The 18,164-nt window shown below is 39.8% G+C and overlaps 1 protein-coding gene across 4 annotated transcripts in view; it reads left to right on the top strand.

Annotated features, from left to right (window-relative positions):
• The window catches only part of DGKB (diacylglycerol kinase beta), a 345,124-nt gene that overhangs the window by 90,145 nt on the left and 236,815 nt on the right, over positions 1–18,164 (top strand). For all 4 annotated transcript variants that reach the window (XM_070729086.1, XM_070729085.1, XM_070729084.1 and 1 more), the window contains 2 exons: positions 1,878–1,951; positions 9,795–9,869. In XM_070729086.1, coding sequence (XP_070585187.1) covers positions 1,878–1,951; positions 9,795–9,869 — 149 coding nt within the window. The remainder of the gene's footprint in view (positions 1–1,877; positions 1,952–9,794; positions 9,870–18,164) is intronic.

Here is an 18,164-nt window from a genome sequence, read left to right as displayed (position 1 = left end):
GGAGGAATCCAGGGCCAACCGCAACAGCATATGGTCTCACTAGGGGTCTGAGAGTCTCATCTCGGTACTTATTGGCAGTCAGGCTACCCCTGGCGAGCACATGGAGGACTGTGTGGCCCTCCAAAGAAATGCCATCCCACACCATTACTGACCCACTGTCAAACCGGTCATGCTGAAGGATGTAGTAGGCAGAAGATCACTCTCCACGGCGACTCCAGATTCTGTCACATCTGTCACATGTGCTCAGTGTGAACCTGCTTTCATGAGTGAAGAGCACAAGTTGCTAGTGGTGAATTTGCCAATCCTGGTGTTATGTGGCAAATTCCAAGCGTCCTGCACGGTGTTGGGCTGTGAGCATAACCCCCAGCTATGGATGTTGGGCCCTCATATCATCCTCATGAAGTTGGTTTCTAACCATTTGTGCAGACACATGCACATTTGTGGCCTGCTGGAGGTCATTTTTCAGGGATCTGACAATGTTCCTCCTATTCCTCCTTGCACAAAGGTGGAAGTAGCGGTCTGGCTGCTGAGTTGCTGCCCTCCTACAGCCCCCTCCACATTTCCTGCTGTTACTGGCCTGTCTCTTGGTAGCGCCTCGAGCCTCCATTTGCATAACAGCATGTGAAATTGATTGTCAATCAGTGTTGCTTCTTAAATGGATAGTTTGATTTCATAGAAGTTTGATTTACTTGTAGTTATATTGTGTTAAGTGTTCCCTTTATTTTTTTGAGCTGTGTGTGTGTGTGTGTGTGTGTGTAATTCCTAGGTGTCTAATTCATATGTGTCAACGAAGCGGTGGAAGTGATGTGCCGGTGCCTGGAGGCTGTTGGGACCTGGATGGGTGTCAACAGACTCAAGCTCAACCCGGATAAGACGGAGTGGCTGTGGGTTTTGCCTCCCAAGGACAATTCCATCTGTCCGTCCATTACCCTGGGGGGGGGGAATTATTGACCCCCTCAGAGAGGGTCCACAACTTGGGCGTCCTCCTCGATCCACAGCTCACATTAGAAAACCATCTCTCAGCTGTGGCGAGGGGGGCGTTTGCCCAGGTTCGCCTGGTGCACCAGTTGCGGCCCTATCTGGACCGGGATTCATTGCTCACAGTCACTCACGCCCTCATCACCTCGAGATTCGACTACTGTAACGCTCTCTACATGGGGCTACCTTTGAAAAGTGTTCAGAAACTTCAGATCGTGCAGAATGCAGCTGCGAGAGCAGTCATGGGCTTACCTAGGTATGCCCATGTTTCACCATCACTCCGCAGTCTGCATTGGCTGCCGATCAATTTCCGGTCACAATTCAAAGTGTTGGTTATGACCTTTAAAGCCCTTCATGGCATCGGATCAGAATATCTCCGAGACCGCCTTCTGCCGCACGAATCCCAGCGACTGATTAGGTCCCACAGAGTGGGCCTTCTCCGGGTCCCGTCAACTAAACAATGTCGGTTGGCGGGCCCCAGGGGAAGAGCCTTCTCTGTGGCGGCCCCGGCTCTCTGGAACCAACTCCCCCCGGAGATTAGAACTGCCCCTACTCTCCCTGCCTTCCGTAAAGTTCTTAAAACCCACCTTTGTCGTCAGGCATGGGGGAACTGAAACACCTTCCCCGGCAACGTACAATTTATGTATGGTATGTTTGTGTGTGTGCTTGTTAATATAGTGGGGTTCTTTTTAAAACTATTTTAAATACTTAAATTTATTGAATCTATTTGGATTTGTACGATTGTTTATATTTTTTGTTGTGAGCCGCCCCGAGTTCACGGAGAGGGGCGGCATACAAATCTAAATAATAAATAAATAATAATAATAAATAAATAAATAATTTAGTAATATAAATATTGAAGAAAATTAATTTTTTTCTTTCTGATTCTTTAAATTTAGATCACACCAGTTTCAGGTACTCAACCACTTCTAGTTTTTGTCAATCCTAAAAGTGGAGGAAAACAAGGAGAAAGGTATGTGTTTCTTGATGATCTTTCTAAGGGATTACTTCAGTTTGATTTAGAAAGAAAAGCAATTCATTTAATTACTTTTTGAAGAGAAAAAAAATGAATGCATGTATTTTACATTTAATTTTCCAAAGCTACTTAACGCTAATTACATAGAACAATGTTAATAATAAAATGATGTTGAACTATGACCAATTTGTTAATTAGATTAGGTTATGTTTCTATTTCTACATTTATTTATTTGCCAACAGTTATATCCTTTTCTTGTTTGGAATACGTTTCTAGTTGAAAAATTGCCCCATCCTTGGTAAGGTCTTGGCTTATTGAAGCAGTTTTAGTTTATATCTAACAATAAATATAGCCTATAAAATAAATATTATGACTACAGTTATGAAGTTCCATTGCAAGTGGGCTTTATTATTTATAACTTTGTTATTAGGGTTTGTGTTTCAAATCTTTGGAGCCAGTAGTGGGTTCTAAAACCCTTTACTACTGGTTCACGTGCATGTGCAGAAGCGTTCCTGGCAGGTGGCCACACCCTCCCACTGCCAGCATTACTGAGTTTAAGAACCGGTCTGAACAAGCAGCGATCCACCTGTATTTGGAGCTCAATTGATAATGCTGTTGGAATTGTGACATCCTTGGACTTTCTGTTCCTTTTGATATTCCAGTTATAACACTATTTCGGCCACCTTTCGTTCTCTAAAGGAAAACTTCTGATATTTTCCATGACTTGAAATATTGGTTGATTCTGTAGTCTTGCTTTTAAAGGAAGAATAGTTTATCTAAAAGGATAGATAAACTATCAGCACTTTACTTACTACAGTATTATTCTTCCCCCCCCCCCCCTAATAACAGATATCTGTATTCCTTTTACTTTTTCTTCTTCTTCTTCAGGACTATATTATCACAAGAATCATTTCTTGAGAGGTCTATTCAGTATTCATGGTGTATGTGTGTGTGTAAAGTAAGCAACAAAAAAGATGACATAGTTTCATTTCCTCCTTTCCTTTTTTCTTCTTTTTTTCTTTTTTCTCACCTAAAAGATTGTTAGGAAAATAATAGATACCTTTCACCAGAAACATGATTTTGAAAAAGTCTTTATAAATTTAAACTGGAAGTGCTTAGTTATCCACTGCTACTTTAACCTTACCTAACTATTTTGTTCTACTTTATTTAGTCTGCCATGATTGTGTTTTTTATTTAAAATTTCCTGCTGAATTCTAGCTTTCAGTTGTCTGGTTCTTTGATCCCATTGCCCAAAAGACATAAAAGTACATTATGTATGTGGACCAGGTTGTAACTTTCTAGATATCTTGCAGAAACTTTCTCCTTGGAAGGCTTTATTAGGAAAAAAAAGAAGGAATGAAAAAAAGAGTGATAGCTTAAAATAACAATCAACCATTTTCTCATCAAAAAAGGAAAAAGAACAGGTATTAGGATGATGTGTCTAAAATTGCAAGCAATTGCTCATGTCAGTTGTCTGCTGCAGTAGTCATGATAGTTACAGTTGATCTAAAAGCGAAGTCACTCATCTGACTTCCTTTTCCCTTTTCCTGGACCATATTCAGAGTAGGAATAATGGATGCATTTAATTTCTGAAAAATCTAATTAATATTAACCATTGAGCAATCATTGGCAAACGTATTGATGAATGTAAAATATGTAAGAGATACAATCTTATCTTTTTATATTCAAACAATATAAAAATATAAACAATATTATAATATTATGAATATAAACAATATTCAGACAAGATGGCGATGAAGATAATTGCCTATTCAGATAGTGGGGAATCCAAGTTGTAGAAAACATTAAAATCTTAGTGCTAGAGTTGTTATCCCGGTGTTAGAGTTTAGAACAAATTGTTAGACAGAGTAGAACTACCTATAAACCGACATAATAATATCCAGAATGAACAAAACAAGCAGAAACCATCCAGCCACAAGGAATCCAAATCCTACTGGACAAAGGCAAGACAACTGACTGTAAGTGATTGAACCCTGCTGCCCATTAAACCCACGAAGCCTCAATCTGCCTCAGCACACCCCAGGATCACAAGTCCCACCTAATTAACCCCAGCGCTCCCCAGGACCACCAACCCCAGCAAACCCAGCCCAGCGCACCCCAGGACCATCCCCAGCAAACTCAGCAAATGCCAGCAGCCTTATCCCCTGCAGAGCCTAGCTTACCTGGTCCCCATCCGAGCTGCCATCCGAGGCTTGAAGCCACAACGTGGCCTGCCTGAGCTCAGCCTGCCTGTTCTTGCAGAGCCACCTGAGGCTTGTTAGCTACATAGCCATCTGAAGATCCTGCCTGTTCTCAGAGGCACCAGCCTGCCTGAGCTCAGCCTGCCTGTTCCCCTAGACCCATCCGAAGCTTGTAAGCCTCAGTGCCATCTGATGCTTGTAAACTGCAGCGGAGCCATCCTGGAGCTGCTCTGTCCGATCGTTTCCCTGCTGAACCCAGAGCCATCTGAAGTTCTGAGCGAAGCTCCATGCCTGCCAGAGCCCTGCTGAGCCCTCCAAAGTGGCAGTGACACCCTGCAGAGCCATTTGAAACTCGGAGCTTGTGAAAATTGCCTGATTTTAAATTCCCAGCTGAGCCATTCAGCAGTAGGAGTCCAACCAGCAGTGAAAGACAAGTCTAGCGGCTAGTGTAAGGACTCTTGGAGACGCCTGATGCTCTGAGTAATTCCCTATGCGTTAGAAGTCCAGCCGGCAAACCAGAGGACTCTGAAGACACCTACCATCCACCTTTGCAAACTGCAAACTGTAATTAGCAGCTCTGCAATAAGCAGCTCTTCAAACTGCAATCAGCTCTATTATTTAGTAGTCGGAAGTGCCTCTAGCCTCCATCAACAGCAACAGGATCTCAACAGGATGTGCATCTAAAATAAACAAACAACAATTAAACAAATAAAGTTTATTAAGCTTCACCCCAACAATCCAAATATCTGCTGCTTCAGATCTCCTCCTGTCGTCCTCCCAGACCTTAAGACTACCACCATTTAGAGATACACAAAAATCACTCCACATGGTTCATCTCCATATCCTCTTCAAAGCCTCCTCACAGCATCAACAGCACCAATCCTATCAGATTACCTTGTAAGAGAAGAAATCCTCTAGCATCCCAAGCCATCCACATTCCATCGCCCCCTTGCCCAACCAGAGTGCTATAAAGCAATAAAAAGCTATAAGCAGTAAAGCAATAAACCCAGATATGCCAGGGGAAAAAAGTCCCCAAACCCCCAAGTAAATAATCCTGATTACATCAGCAACCTATGCTTTAAATGCAATGACTCTATTAATATACATGAAGGATCCAAAAAATGCAACTCCTGCAATAAATCAGCACACCAAGTCTGCCTTAACATAAATAAACAAATTGCCACCTTTCTTCAAGAAAATTCCTCACTCTTCTATTTCTGCTCATCTTGTACTCCCAAACCTGACTCCCTCAATAACCTGTCTGCTGAGATCCTCACCCTAAGAACAATCACTAAAACACAACAATCATACATAGAAAGCATTGAACTATGGCTTGCTTCTATGGAAAAAAATATCCAACATTTGATAAATGGAAAACCACCAAATTAATTACCCTATACCATTCTACCACCATCTGTTTATACTCCACCAAGACCACCTCAACATCTACCTCTACCTACAAACTCAACTACTGACATCCCCACCCTCATTAAAGATTCCATGGAATGCAAACAAAAGCAACTGAATGCCACCCTCTTTGGCCGTGAGGAAAATGGGGAATCTGATTTAGCAAATATACATAACATCATCTGCTGCCAGCATCCACAAACAATTGTCCCTGATGAAATCTTAGAGCTTACTAGAAATGGCCCTGTACTCAGGTACAGTGATGAATCAGTGGCCCCCCATTTCCGTAGAGTGGTCTGTAAAAGTGAAACTACCAAACAACAGTTCATCAAGACTATGAACGTCATCGCCAGAAATAACACCAACTACAATAAACTTAGATGCAGACCAGATCTATCTCTACTTCAATGCATCCGCTCTCGTGATCTGTGGGCTGAACTTAAGAGACATCTTGATCTTGATGAAACTAACCTTTTCATAGATCACCGCACTTAATGCATCAAAACCAAGACCCACAACCCTCAATTCATCTTCCAACCCACCAACCCTCCTCATACATCCTACACTTCCAAACCTACCTTCCCTCATCAACAAATCAACATCCTTAGCACTTCCAACCTAGAATAGGAAAGTGCGCTCCTTACTTCCTCAATTCAATCCAATCCAATCCAATTTCAATTCAAGGCAGTCTAATTTCAATCCAGAATCCAAACTCAATCTCAAATGTAAACTAATCAATGCAAGAAGTATAGTTAACATGTTGTCTGAATTCCTCCTCCTACTTGACACCAACACATTTGACATAATCTTTGTCTATGAAACATGGCTAAATACATCCTATTCTGACTCCATCATCACATCAAGCAACTACCTTCGGTCTGACCTTGAATCCTGCAGAGGAGGCGGTGTAGCTATATTCTACAAAAAATCACTCAATCTAAAAAACATCCAAGTTACACATGATCTTATCCTCCCTGAAACCATTATATGTGATCTTTCCCTCAATACCACACTTCACTTCCTAATGTGCTACAGAGCTCCTGACTATGACATCATACATGCAATCAAATTAAACTCACTACTAATGTGGGCTACCTCCTGCCCTTATCCCACATTACCTACCACACATCAACTGGACCCTAAACGAATGCAGCATAAAACCCTGCATCCATACTACCTTATATAACGCAGTCACCAGCTTGGGACTTGACCAATTAGTATCAAATAATACCGGACTCAACAGCTGTCTTGACCTCATATTCTGTAATAGCAAAAGTGCAATTTATGGACTGCATGTAAAAGAACCCTTTTCCAACAGCGATCATAATATGGTTAACTTCAGACTCAATCTACACCATGCTAACATTCACCTGAATAACGTGTCACCTAAGTACAATTTTAGGAAAGCCAACTATGAACTCATAGATGCCAATCTCTCAATTCTTGACTGCCAAACTTTATTTTGTAACTGCAACACTATTGATGAATTCTACAACACATTTTACTCCAAATTAAAAGACTTATCAGATTACCTGTACCTCTAACATCAACCAGAAGTAAAAAGAAAAATAATTTACCTGTCTCAATAAGGAAACTACAAACCAAAAAAAGATCTCTCTGGCGTAAAAACAAAAAAGGCCATGTAACCAAATTCAAAAGCTGCGACAAAAGCATATTCCAGCAAATAAAAGCAGAATGTCTCAGCCATCAGAGCAAATAAGATGAAAACCTCCTTCGCACCAAATCTAACCAAACCTTCTACAACTTTGTTAACAACAAACTCAAGGACTCTAGACCTATCCCACCTCTTGTAGGACCCAACAACAAAGAATACCATGATGATCCATCCAAAGCTAACCTTTTCAACTCTTTCTTTGGCTCTGTCTTGTTAACAGAAACGGCTCATCCCCCATCATCACAAATCACACCTCAAACTCTCTCAATGAGCTAACCCAAATAGACTTCACTGTAGAATGCATTGAAAAAGCTACCTGGGATTTCAAACCTTCTCTATCAGTCAGACAGATGGTCTTTGTGCATACTTCCTAAAAAAAGCTTTCTTCTGCTATAGCTTAACCACTAAGCATTATCTTCCAAACATCCTTCAGGACCAACACACTACCCAAGCTGTGGTCAAAAGCAATGGTATTCCCCATCTTCAAAAAGGAGACACTTTTCTTGTTGATAACTACAGACCAATATCACTGTGCTGTGTCTCATGCAAAGTCATGAAATCAATTATAAATCAATCAATTACTCTTCCCTTAAAATCTAATAACTTACTCTCTAACAAACAATTTGGATTCATACGGAAATTATCCTGCAACCTGCAACTACTTCACTGCAAAAACATATGGACTACCCATCTAGATCAAGGAAAATCCATTGATGCAATTTATATTGACTTCTGCAAAGCCTTTGATTCAGTGGTCCATGATAAACTACTTCTAAAACTCAAATCCTATGGCATCTCAGGATTCCTCCACAGTTGGATTACAGCATTCCTGTCAAACAGGCAACAATTTGTCAAAATAGGAAGCACCCTGTTAAAGTGGCGTTCCCCAAGGCAGCGTACTGGGATTAACTCTATTCATTCTCTACATCAATGACCTTTGCGATCATATCACAAGCAACTGTGTTCTTTTCGCCGATGATGTAAAACTATTCAACACCACTGACAACACAACTATTCTCCAAAAAGACCTTCACTCTGTTTCAGATTGGTCTAACACCTGGCAACTCCAAATATCAACCAACAAATGCTCTGTCCTCCACATCAGCAAAAAGAATCCAAACTCCATATATAAGCTGAATAAACAAAATCTCACAGATAACCCCCACTCAGTAAAAGACCTTGGAATACAAACTATGATACTACCTTAACAAATGCAATGATTCACTTTTCAAATATGGCAGGTAAGGACATAAAAAGGGGCAAAATTCATTTAATAACTGTCTCACTTAGCAACAGAAAAATTGGGCTCAATTGTGGTCATATGTTCAGGACTACCTGCACACTTACGAATAGATCAATCAGATGCTTGATTTATTTTGGTGATGAAATAGATCAATCAGATGCTTGATTTATTTTTGTGATGCCTTTTTAAAGAACAAAGAAACATGGTTAAACGATCTAAAGTAATACAAGATACATTTGTAAAACATCAGTTATGCTTGAACACCCGCTTATTATCGCACATTGTGCCTTTTAAAACATTTCACTTCTGAAGAGTTTATGGAATGCAGTAAAAAATGTCCTAGTGTCACGAGAATGGACAGGACCAATTTAGGATTTTGGGAAAGGGGGTATCTCTAATTTGCTATAGCTCAAGGCACTCATTTTGCTTCTTAAACTCCAGTCCAGCTGAAAAAATTCAGAACATTTGGTGTTGATTTTTGTGTGTAAAGACTGCCTTAAATTTTTGCAGGCCTTAACACACAGATCATCTTCATTTTTGAACCCTTCAAAACAAAAATGTTCCCAACCATTATGAGAGATCAAAAAAATTACACTTTGGTATTTGTTATTCATGATTGCATATTTTGTCTTATACATGAAAGTGTGATTCTTACAAAACAGTCAATGATATTAGTTCTTTTCTGATTCTGCTACTTCCAAGGGATCTACACTTCAACAGGTTTTACTTAGATAAGACCAAATTCAATACAATCTTAAACTGATGAAACTATAAGCTGTCTTTCAATTCTGTTAAAATCATTGTGGAATCATAAATTGTGACTCTTAGATTTGTAAAAATAGAGAACTGTTCATTTAGTAATAGAATTCCAAAATGTTTGACTGAGCAAAATTCTAGGCAACAATAACAAAAGTGAAGTTTAAGGCTCAAGGGTCAGCAGGTATGATATCTTTGCCATAGATAGGACCAAGATTTAAAGTGCTTTACAATTTGGTAGGCTATTGATGTATGGCAAATAGATTTTGAAATGGACTAAAAATTGAAATGCAGTTTGCAGTATAGTACATCATATACAAATGAATTTAAGGTCTTTCTTAACTAGTTCTTATTTAATATCTTATTTACTTCATTTTGCCCATGTTTGCAAATTATGCAAAATAAATGTGCTCATATATCCTGAAATATTAACATTGGTAAGCACAGTGTGGGATGCAGTATGACTTTGTTCAATCCAACATATTGTTAGGTAGTAGAACTGCCAAAACATAATTTGTTGCCAATAAAATTCAAATATTTTTCTGTCCCCAACCATAGAATTTATAGGAAATTTCAGTATCTTCTGAATCCTCGTCAGGTTTACAGCCTTTCAGGAAATGGACCAATGCCAGGGTAAGTCTATATGTTGTCAAATATGAACTTATTAAATAACATAGCCTAAAATACAGTGATATTCTGGAAATATTGTATAAAGAGAAATTAACTGAAGAAATGCATAACTGTAACTTGATGACATAGTTGAGGATTCTTCCAGATTTTTAAATACTTCTTTATATATATTACTAAAGGGTTACAGTGCTTAAAAAAAAAGACACATGTATGCATAGTAATATAATGCCGCAAGAGGTAGCGTTTGTGAACATTCATTTCTAAACGTGAAGATCATTTCCCATTCTCATTTTCTCCATTTAAGAAACTGTTTAGTCTTGAAACAGAAAATAAATTGCAAAAATTTCCGATTACTTATCTGTCAAATATTGGATAGCCATGTTTGTTTCTGTTTTCCTTATGCAAGTTGATTTAATTCTGACTTTCCAGGCCATATACTGTACATATATTTTCAATGTTTATTCCTTTGCCATGGCTATCAGTTGGATGCAAATTTATTTCAGTAACAAGATGGCTTTACAAATCTAGTTAGCTCAGTTAACATAGGTTTACAAATAAGAAGTTAAGGGGTCAGAACCAAACATTATTTCTACTGACAGTATCTCTGTTTTTCACTTGCCAGTTAGGATTTCACCCAATCCTAAAAGACCTATCATTAGAGGCCCGAGTCACTATCATGGCAGCTATCATGGGCCAAGCTGGATTTCAAAAATAGAAAGCATAGTTCATGGGACCAAATTCAACAGATAAAGCTCTGAACTTAACCATAATTGAGATATTCAATTGGAACATTCAGTAGCAAACTGGAAAAGAAGGGGTAGGCTAGCTTGCCTCTGACCAATCCTACAGATTTTGAAGGGATCTTGGATCTAGTCCAACCCTCTGCTCTATTATATCATACAGTTTGAGGGAATTAACATTAGAGAGCAGGGTGTCATTTGTACATCTATCTCCCTCCCTGTCGTCCACCCACCCTAGTTTACAAGAGTGGCCCAACCCATCTTCCAAAATACAATAAGACCAGCCTACCTTGCAGGGTTCCTGGCTCAATCCAAGCTGACATTTGTATATCTCTCTGTCTCTTATGTGCCAGTTGGTCAACTTGGCAATTGACCAGTAGCTTGTGGCAATTTCTCAGCAGCCAATTAAAACAGGCCTGCTATGTTTGTCACCAGCCTCCATGCAAAACAACTACCTGACTTTTCACCAGCCAATCAAAACGTACCTCCTATGGTTTTTGACCAGTTTTTACTATCACAGGTCAATATCTATATAATATAGGGATGTCATAAGAGCTGTGTTTGTTTGGGATGCTGTGTCAAAATTTCAAAGCAATTGGTGAAATACTTTTCAAGATACGCCTTCACTAACAAAGATACATTTACATTTTTATTAATATAGATTGTGAAAATCTTGATTTAGTAGATTCATTTACTCTAAGTCAGAGGAAAGCAGGGATGAAATCCAGCAGGTTCTAACAGGTTCTGAAGAACCAGTATCAGAAATTTTGAGTTTGGAGAACCGGCAAATACCACCTCTGGCTGGCCCCAGAGTGGAGTGGGAATGGAGATTTTGCAATATCCTTCCCACTCCTGGAGGGAATGGGGATTTTGGAGTACCCTTCCCCTGGAGTGGGGTGGGAATGGAGATTTTTTTAGTATCCTTCCTCTGCCACGCCCACCAAGTCATGCCCACCAAGCCATACCATGCTCCCCAAGTCACCTCCATAGAACCAGTAGTAAAAAAAAATGGATTTCACAACTAGAGGAAAGGTATAAAAGCAGAGGTGGATTCCTACCACTTTGGACCAGTTAGTAACTTGGCGGCCTGTGTCAGTGGAACTGGCAACGATCCAGGCCTGCCATGTTCCTGAGTTGGTTCTCTCTTCATAAGTACCATCATTTTTTCTTTTGCTTATGTACATGCACAGAAGATTTATTTTTAGTACTGCATACACACCCGCCCATTTGGCGTTTCCCTGAGTGAACCCGCAATAGAAGACTCTGGAACCTACCCCTTAATGCCTATTAAGTTTTCTTTTCAAGTGATAAGAGGGCAATCAGAAAAGAAACATCTCTCTCTTCCCAACAGCAATAATTAAAAACAGTTCTTTTCAACCTTTTTTCTCAAGTGCTAAAAGTTTTAAAATGGACTGAAACAGAACAATCTGAAGCAAACTAGTCACATTGCTACGTATTTGAGCAAAGCAGCTTTAAGGAAACTGGTGGGCACCGCTAATTTGTCTCTATGTGTATTTTGTTACAATCCACAACAAAAGCAAATACCTTTTGTTTCACAATGTTTGTACAAAGACTACAGTACATAACTCCTTTCCAAAAAAACCCAGATAGAGCAGGGCAAGAAATTAAAAAGGGGCAGGACAAACAACGCATTTCATTTAACTGAAATTGAAATTAAATGAAATTAAATACTTTACTATTACTGAAATTACATTTTAATTATATTATTACTTAATTTAGTATAATTACTTCTCATTTAATTTCTGCTTCTGTCACATGCAAATTTACAACTTGATGGCATTCTTGTTATGAAGGTCTGCTCTGTATATTTATTGAACATATGAATATTTTTAAAGCAGTGGGAGTGGTGATTGGAGAAAAAACTTCAATAATTGTTTGCTTTCTAGAAACAGTAAAGTGGGCTTTCCTGTAAAATCAAATAGATGCCTTAGCAATGCTTGAATATGTTTTCTTGAAGCTTAACTTTAAATATTGGTGTTATGGATTTATTGTTTTCATCAATAATTTGATTGACAAAAATAATTTTTTGATTAGTATTACCTTAATATTAAAATTCCAGCAAGAGAAAATGGGTGTAAATTGGAGAGACTGTGCAGGTTCTGCAGCTGAATGTAAATGTAAAATAAAACAATACGTTTTGAAAAAAAGTCTTATTTCACAAAGTGACATGAAAATTGCCATTCTGGTACACTGTGCAGTTTGTAATATGCACCTGTTTCACTTTGAAAAAGAGTTTCACTGTTTTGTAGGAGCAAACCAAACCAACCACAATTGCTACACTTGATTTAGTTATATAGAATAATCTGAAATTCAGGCAATATTCTTAATATAAATAAACAACAATTGTGTAAATAGCAATTCAGCAGAAAGGTCACTTTTCCTGGCAAGAAAAACCTCTAACTTATGCTATTTAAAATCCCTGCAATTGTTTTTTCCCCCCAACTTTCTCGTATCTTGCTTTTATATTGTTCTTTAAAGCTGTGATAGAATATTTATACAATTCTTAGTTTATTTCTCAAATAATTGCTTTTACTAGCTTGCAGAATTATACAAAACAGTGTTAATTTTGATATCTAAGAAATTATATTTTAAATATTTATTTATTTGTTTGTTTGTTTGTTTGTTTGTTTGTTTATTTATTTATTTATTTATTTATTTATTTATTTATTTATTTATATTTGTATGCCGCCCCTCTCCGCAGACTCGGGGCGGCTCACAACAAAGTGAAAAACAATTTATAACAAATCTAAATTTCTACTAAAAACATTTTAAAAAGCCCATTTTCTAAACACACATACATACACACATACCATTCATAAATTGTATATGCCCGGGGAGATGTCTCAGTTCCCCCATGCCTGACGACACAAATATGTTGTCATTATTATGGGTGCTGAGAAAGATCAAAAACAAAATTTATTTTCTGGTTTTCCTTTTCTGATAGTGATGTTTTTGTGACAAAATATAATAAATATAGGCACACTGGATAGTTCTTTATAATTTAATTTAGGAAGCCCATAGTTGCAAGCAGTGTTCTCTCTAAATTGTTTTTGGGGTGGGCGGAAAAGTATAGTGTCTGAGCGGCAGTCCCTTTGGGACTGGGCGACACAAAAATAATAATAAAATTTCCCTCTCGGCTTCTGGGCAGGTTTGGAAAACTCTGAGTTGATGATGATTTTTAAGTGAGCGATTGCTCACTGCTCAGCTTAGAGGGAACTATGGTTGCAAGTACTCTTTCATAAGCTACCACCTATCCCTACTGACCATTGTTACAGTTAACAGAATAACCAAATTGGAAGATTCTTTGGAGTCTTCTATTCCTACCCTCTGTACAAGCGGGGGATCCTATACCACTCTAGATTGTCCAGTCTCTACAATCTGAGTAAATTGCTATTACTGAATAAATGAATGAATCCACGGTCATCCTAGGAATGTTGCTCACTGAAAATGCCCACATCTATCAGGAAAAAGCATTCCCAGAAATTGAGTAGTACACATTGTAGCAAGTAGTTCAATCTAGTTTTTATATTGATTACAAAAATATCCTGACGTATCTAATATAGAAACATAGAAGCTTGACGGTAGAAAAAGACCTCATGGTCCATCTAGTCTGCCCTTATACATATATACATTTATAGTCTGCCCTTATACATATACAGTGATCCCCCGTTTATTGCGTCCCCAACCATTGCGAACAGGGTACTTCGCTATTTTTCAACCCGGAAGTCAAAAATACCATCTACGCATGCGTGCCGGGCACGCATGCGTAGATGGCAGCGGCTTCCCTGGGTCTTCCCCCTCTTGCTGGCGTCAGCGAGGAGTTTCCCCACCGCCCACGCAAACTCCTCGCTGCCGCCCGCCCTTCGCCCGCCCACGCCGTTCATTCTCGCCGGTTTTGAGCTGAATCCGGAAGCGAATTCGCTTCCGGATTCAGCTCAAAACCGGCGATACCAAGCGGCAAGGAACGGCTTCTCTCGGCGCTTTCGAGCTGACAGCTCGAAAGCGCCGAGACAAGCCGTTCCTTGCCGCTTGCTATAGGCGGTTTTGAGCTGAATCCGGAAGCGAATTCGCTTCCGGATTCAGCTCAAAACCGGCGATAGCAAGCGGCAAGGAACGGCTTCTCTCGGCGCTTTCGAGCTGACAGCTCGAAAGCGCCGAGACAAGCCGTTCCTTGCCGCTTGCTATCGGCGGTTTTGAGCTGAATCCGGAAGCGAATTCGCTTCCGGATTCAGCTCAAAACCGGCGATACCAAGCGGCAAGGAACGGCTTCTCTCGGCGCTTTCGAGCTGACAGCTCGAAAGCGCCGAGACAAGCCGTTCCTTGCCGCTTGCTATCGGCGGTTTTGAGCTGAATCCGGAAGCGAATTCGCTTCCGGATTCAGCTCAAAAGCGCCGAGAGCCAGCGCCCCCGGACCCCCAACCCGGGTTTGGGGGGCTGCTAGGAAGCCCTCCATGCCGGCGGCAAACAGCCGCCCCGCCCCCGATCTTCGGCTCCTCGCTAGCGCTGTGGGAGTAAAAACACCGTCTGCACATGCGCAGACGGTGTTTTTACTTCCGCATCGCTACTTCGCGAAAACCCGCTCGTTGCGGGGGCTCCTGGAACGGAACCCTCGCAACGAGCGGGGGATCACTGTATACATTTCCTGTATTTTATCGTAGGATAGATATATGTTTATTCTAGGCATGTTTAAATTCAGTTACTGTGGATTTACCAACCACGTATGCTGAAAGTTTGTTCCAAGCATTTACTACTCTTTCAGTAAAATAATATTTTCTCACATTACTTCTAATCTTTCCCCCAACTAACCTCAGATTGTGCCTCCTTGCTCTTGTGTTCACTTTCCTATTAAAAACACTTCTCTCCTGAACCTTATTTAACCCTTTAACATGTTTAAATGTTTCAATCATGTTCCCCCTTTTCCTTCTGTCCTCCAGACTAAACAGATTGTGTTAATTAAGTCTTTCCTGATAAGTTTTACGTTTAAGACCTTCCACCATTTTTGTATCCCGTCTTTGGATCCGTTCAATTTTATCAATATTGTTTTTTAGATGAGGTCTCCAGAACTGAACACAGTATTCCAAATGTGGTCTCACCAACACTCTATATAGCGAGATCACAATCTCCCTCTTCCTGCTTGTTATACCTCTAGCTATGCAGCCAAGCATTCTACTTGCTTTCCCTACCGCCTGTCTGCACTGTTCACCCATTTTGAGACTGTCAGAAATCACTACCCCTAAATCCTTCTCTTCTGAAATTTTTGTTAGCACAGAACTGCTAATACAATACTCCGATTGAGGATTCCTTTTGCCCAAGTGCATTATTTTACATTTGAAAACATTAAACTGCAGTTTCCATTGCTTTGACCACTTATTTAGTAAAGCTAACCATTTGCCATATTACAGACGCCTCCAGGAATATCAACTCTATTGCACACTTTAGAGTCATCGGCAAATAGGCAAACCTTCCCTACCAAACCTTCCTCTATGTCACTCACAAAGATATTAAAAAGAATAGGACCTAGAAAAGACCCTTGTGGCACACCTCTTGTAACCAGGCTCTGCTGATATAACAGAAATTAGAATTTCTGACCTGATGCCTATCATAATGCAAGATTGCCTGGTAAAATACTTATGTTGCCACTTTAAATTCTTTAGTAGCCAAAGCAGTCTATAATCTGACTATAATGGTAACTATAACAGTAAACATTATCCTTAGGTAGAAATTTGGGGAAAGGAAACATAAATTTGAATTGCATGATGTTACATAGCTTCTTTCTTTTAATTATATTGTACTTGAACTTTTATCAGTTCTTAGCAAAATCCTTAATGAGATCCAGCACTACCGTATTTTTTGGAGCATAAGACGCACCGGAGTATAAGGCACACCTTAGTTTTGGGGGAGGAAAATAGTGAACAGAATCTGCTTACCAGATATTCCTCTGGCTAGTGTCCTTAGCCTGGTCAACTTCAAAATCTTCATTTCTTAAATATTTATCATAGTATTATAGCAATCTAATAATACTATGAAAATCTATCTGAACACCAATGCATCAATTAATATATTTCCATATTTACTTTTCTATAATTTCATTTAATATTTCCAAGCTCAGTCAATTTTCAGGCACTTAGCATTTACTATTATTAACTTTCATCAATCTTCTACATTTCCAAGTATATTTTAAATTCATAATACAAAGTCATAAAATCATGCAGTACATATCATAAACCCCTTATTTACAAATATATCTTCCATTAATTTTACCTATGTAATTCTATATAGTTCTAAAATTCTAATCCAATTTTACGAATTAATACATCCTAATATTAAACAACACCTAAATATATCCTTTACCATCATTCCATAGTCAATTCATATTTAATAATCAATAATCCCTCCTCAAATTTCTACCACTGTCTCATTTCTGGGTACCTTTCCTGTCTCTCCCCCTTTTCTCTCTCATTTGTTTCTCATTTCTCCCTCTTCCCTTTTTCTCTCATTCCTTCCCCCTCTCAATTCTCCTCTCTTTTTCCATCCCTGTCTCCTCCCCCCCTTGTGTGTGTGTGTGTGTGAATTCTTGAATCATTTTCAAAAACAGGTGAGGGCTGGGGGGTTTTTCTCTCTTGTTATTTGGGTGCTTTTTACCATATGCTTTAAATCAAGAGTCACTTCTCTCTTTTGTTTCTCTCTCTTTCCTCTCATTCTCAATCATTTTCTCATTTCTCTTTTTTTCTCCTCTTTTTTCTCTCATTTTTTCTCTTTCTTCCTCTCCTTTTCTCTCTCTCTCTCTTGCTTTCTTTCTCTCTCTCTCACTCTTTCTCTCTCTTTCACTCTCTGTCTGTTGCTCTTTGTCTGTTGCTTTCTCTCTTTCTCTTGTTCTCTCTATCTCTTCCTTTCTTCTCTCTGTCTCTGTCTCTCTCTCTCTGTTGGTGGTGGGCACCCGGGCTGCCTCTCTTACCTGCTTCTGAGGCAGTGCTGACCCTGAGGCAGAAGCAGAGTGTGCTCCATTGGTGGCACTGGGTCGAAGAGAGATGGAGCCATCTCTCTTCGTCGGGCCAGCTGCTGCTGGGAAGGAGCGGTTAGGGTTTTCCACCTGGTGTAAATGCCACTCTGCTCACCCGCCTCCAAACACAGCACAGCGGATGTGTTAATTCTATTGCTGGTGATTGAAAAAACTTGGAAGCCGCGAAGAAGGAAGCTCAGCTTCTGGTCTTGCAACTTTTTGCTCTTTGCGCCTTTAGCAAAAAGTTGCAAGACCAAAAGCTAAGCTTCTTTCTTCGCGGCTTCCAAGTTTTTCCAGCCACCGGTGATAGAATCTGCCAGGGAAGAAGAGGTTTGAGACCTCTGTGCTAGAATTGGAATCTCCTGCGTGGATGTCTCAAATCTAATGCGCTATAGCGCATAGCGCAGCTTAGAGGGAACACTGCTCTGATGCATTGAGGAGAAGCACGTGCCTCCCATATACACCCAGCGCGAGACTGCCTTCCATACACTGTGCCAGAGAGAGAAACCCAGGTGGGCAAGAGGGGAACCTCCCGCT

Source organism: Erythrolamprus reginae, chromosome Z, assembly GCF_031021105.1.
Source record: "Erythrolamprus reginae isolate rEryReg1 chromosome Z, rEryReg1.hap1, whole genome shotgun sequence".
Lineage (NCBI taxonomy): Eukaryota > Metazoa > Chordata > Lepidosauria > Squamata > Dipsadidae > Erythrolamprus > Erythrolamprus reginae.
The sequence above is the reverse complement of the archived record's forward strand: the minus strand, read 5'-3'. Positions and strand labels throughout refer to the sequence as shown.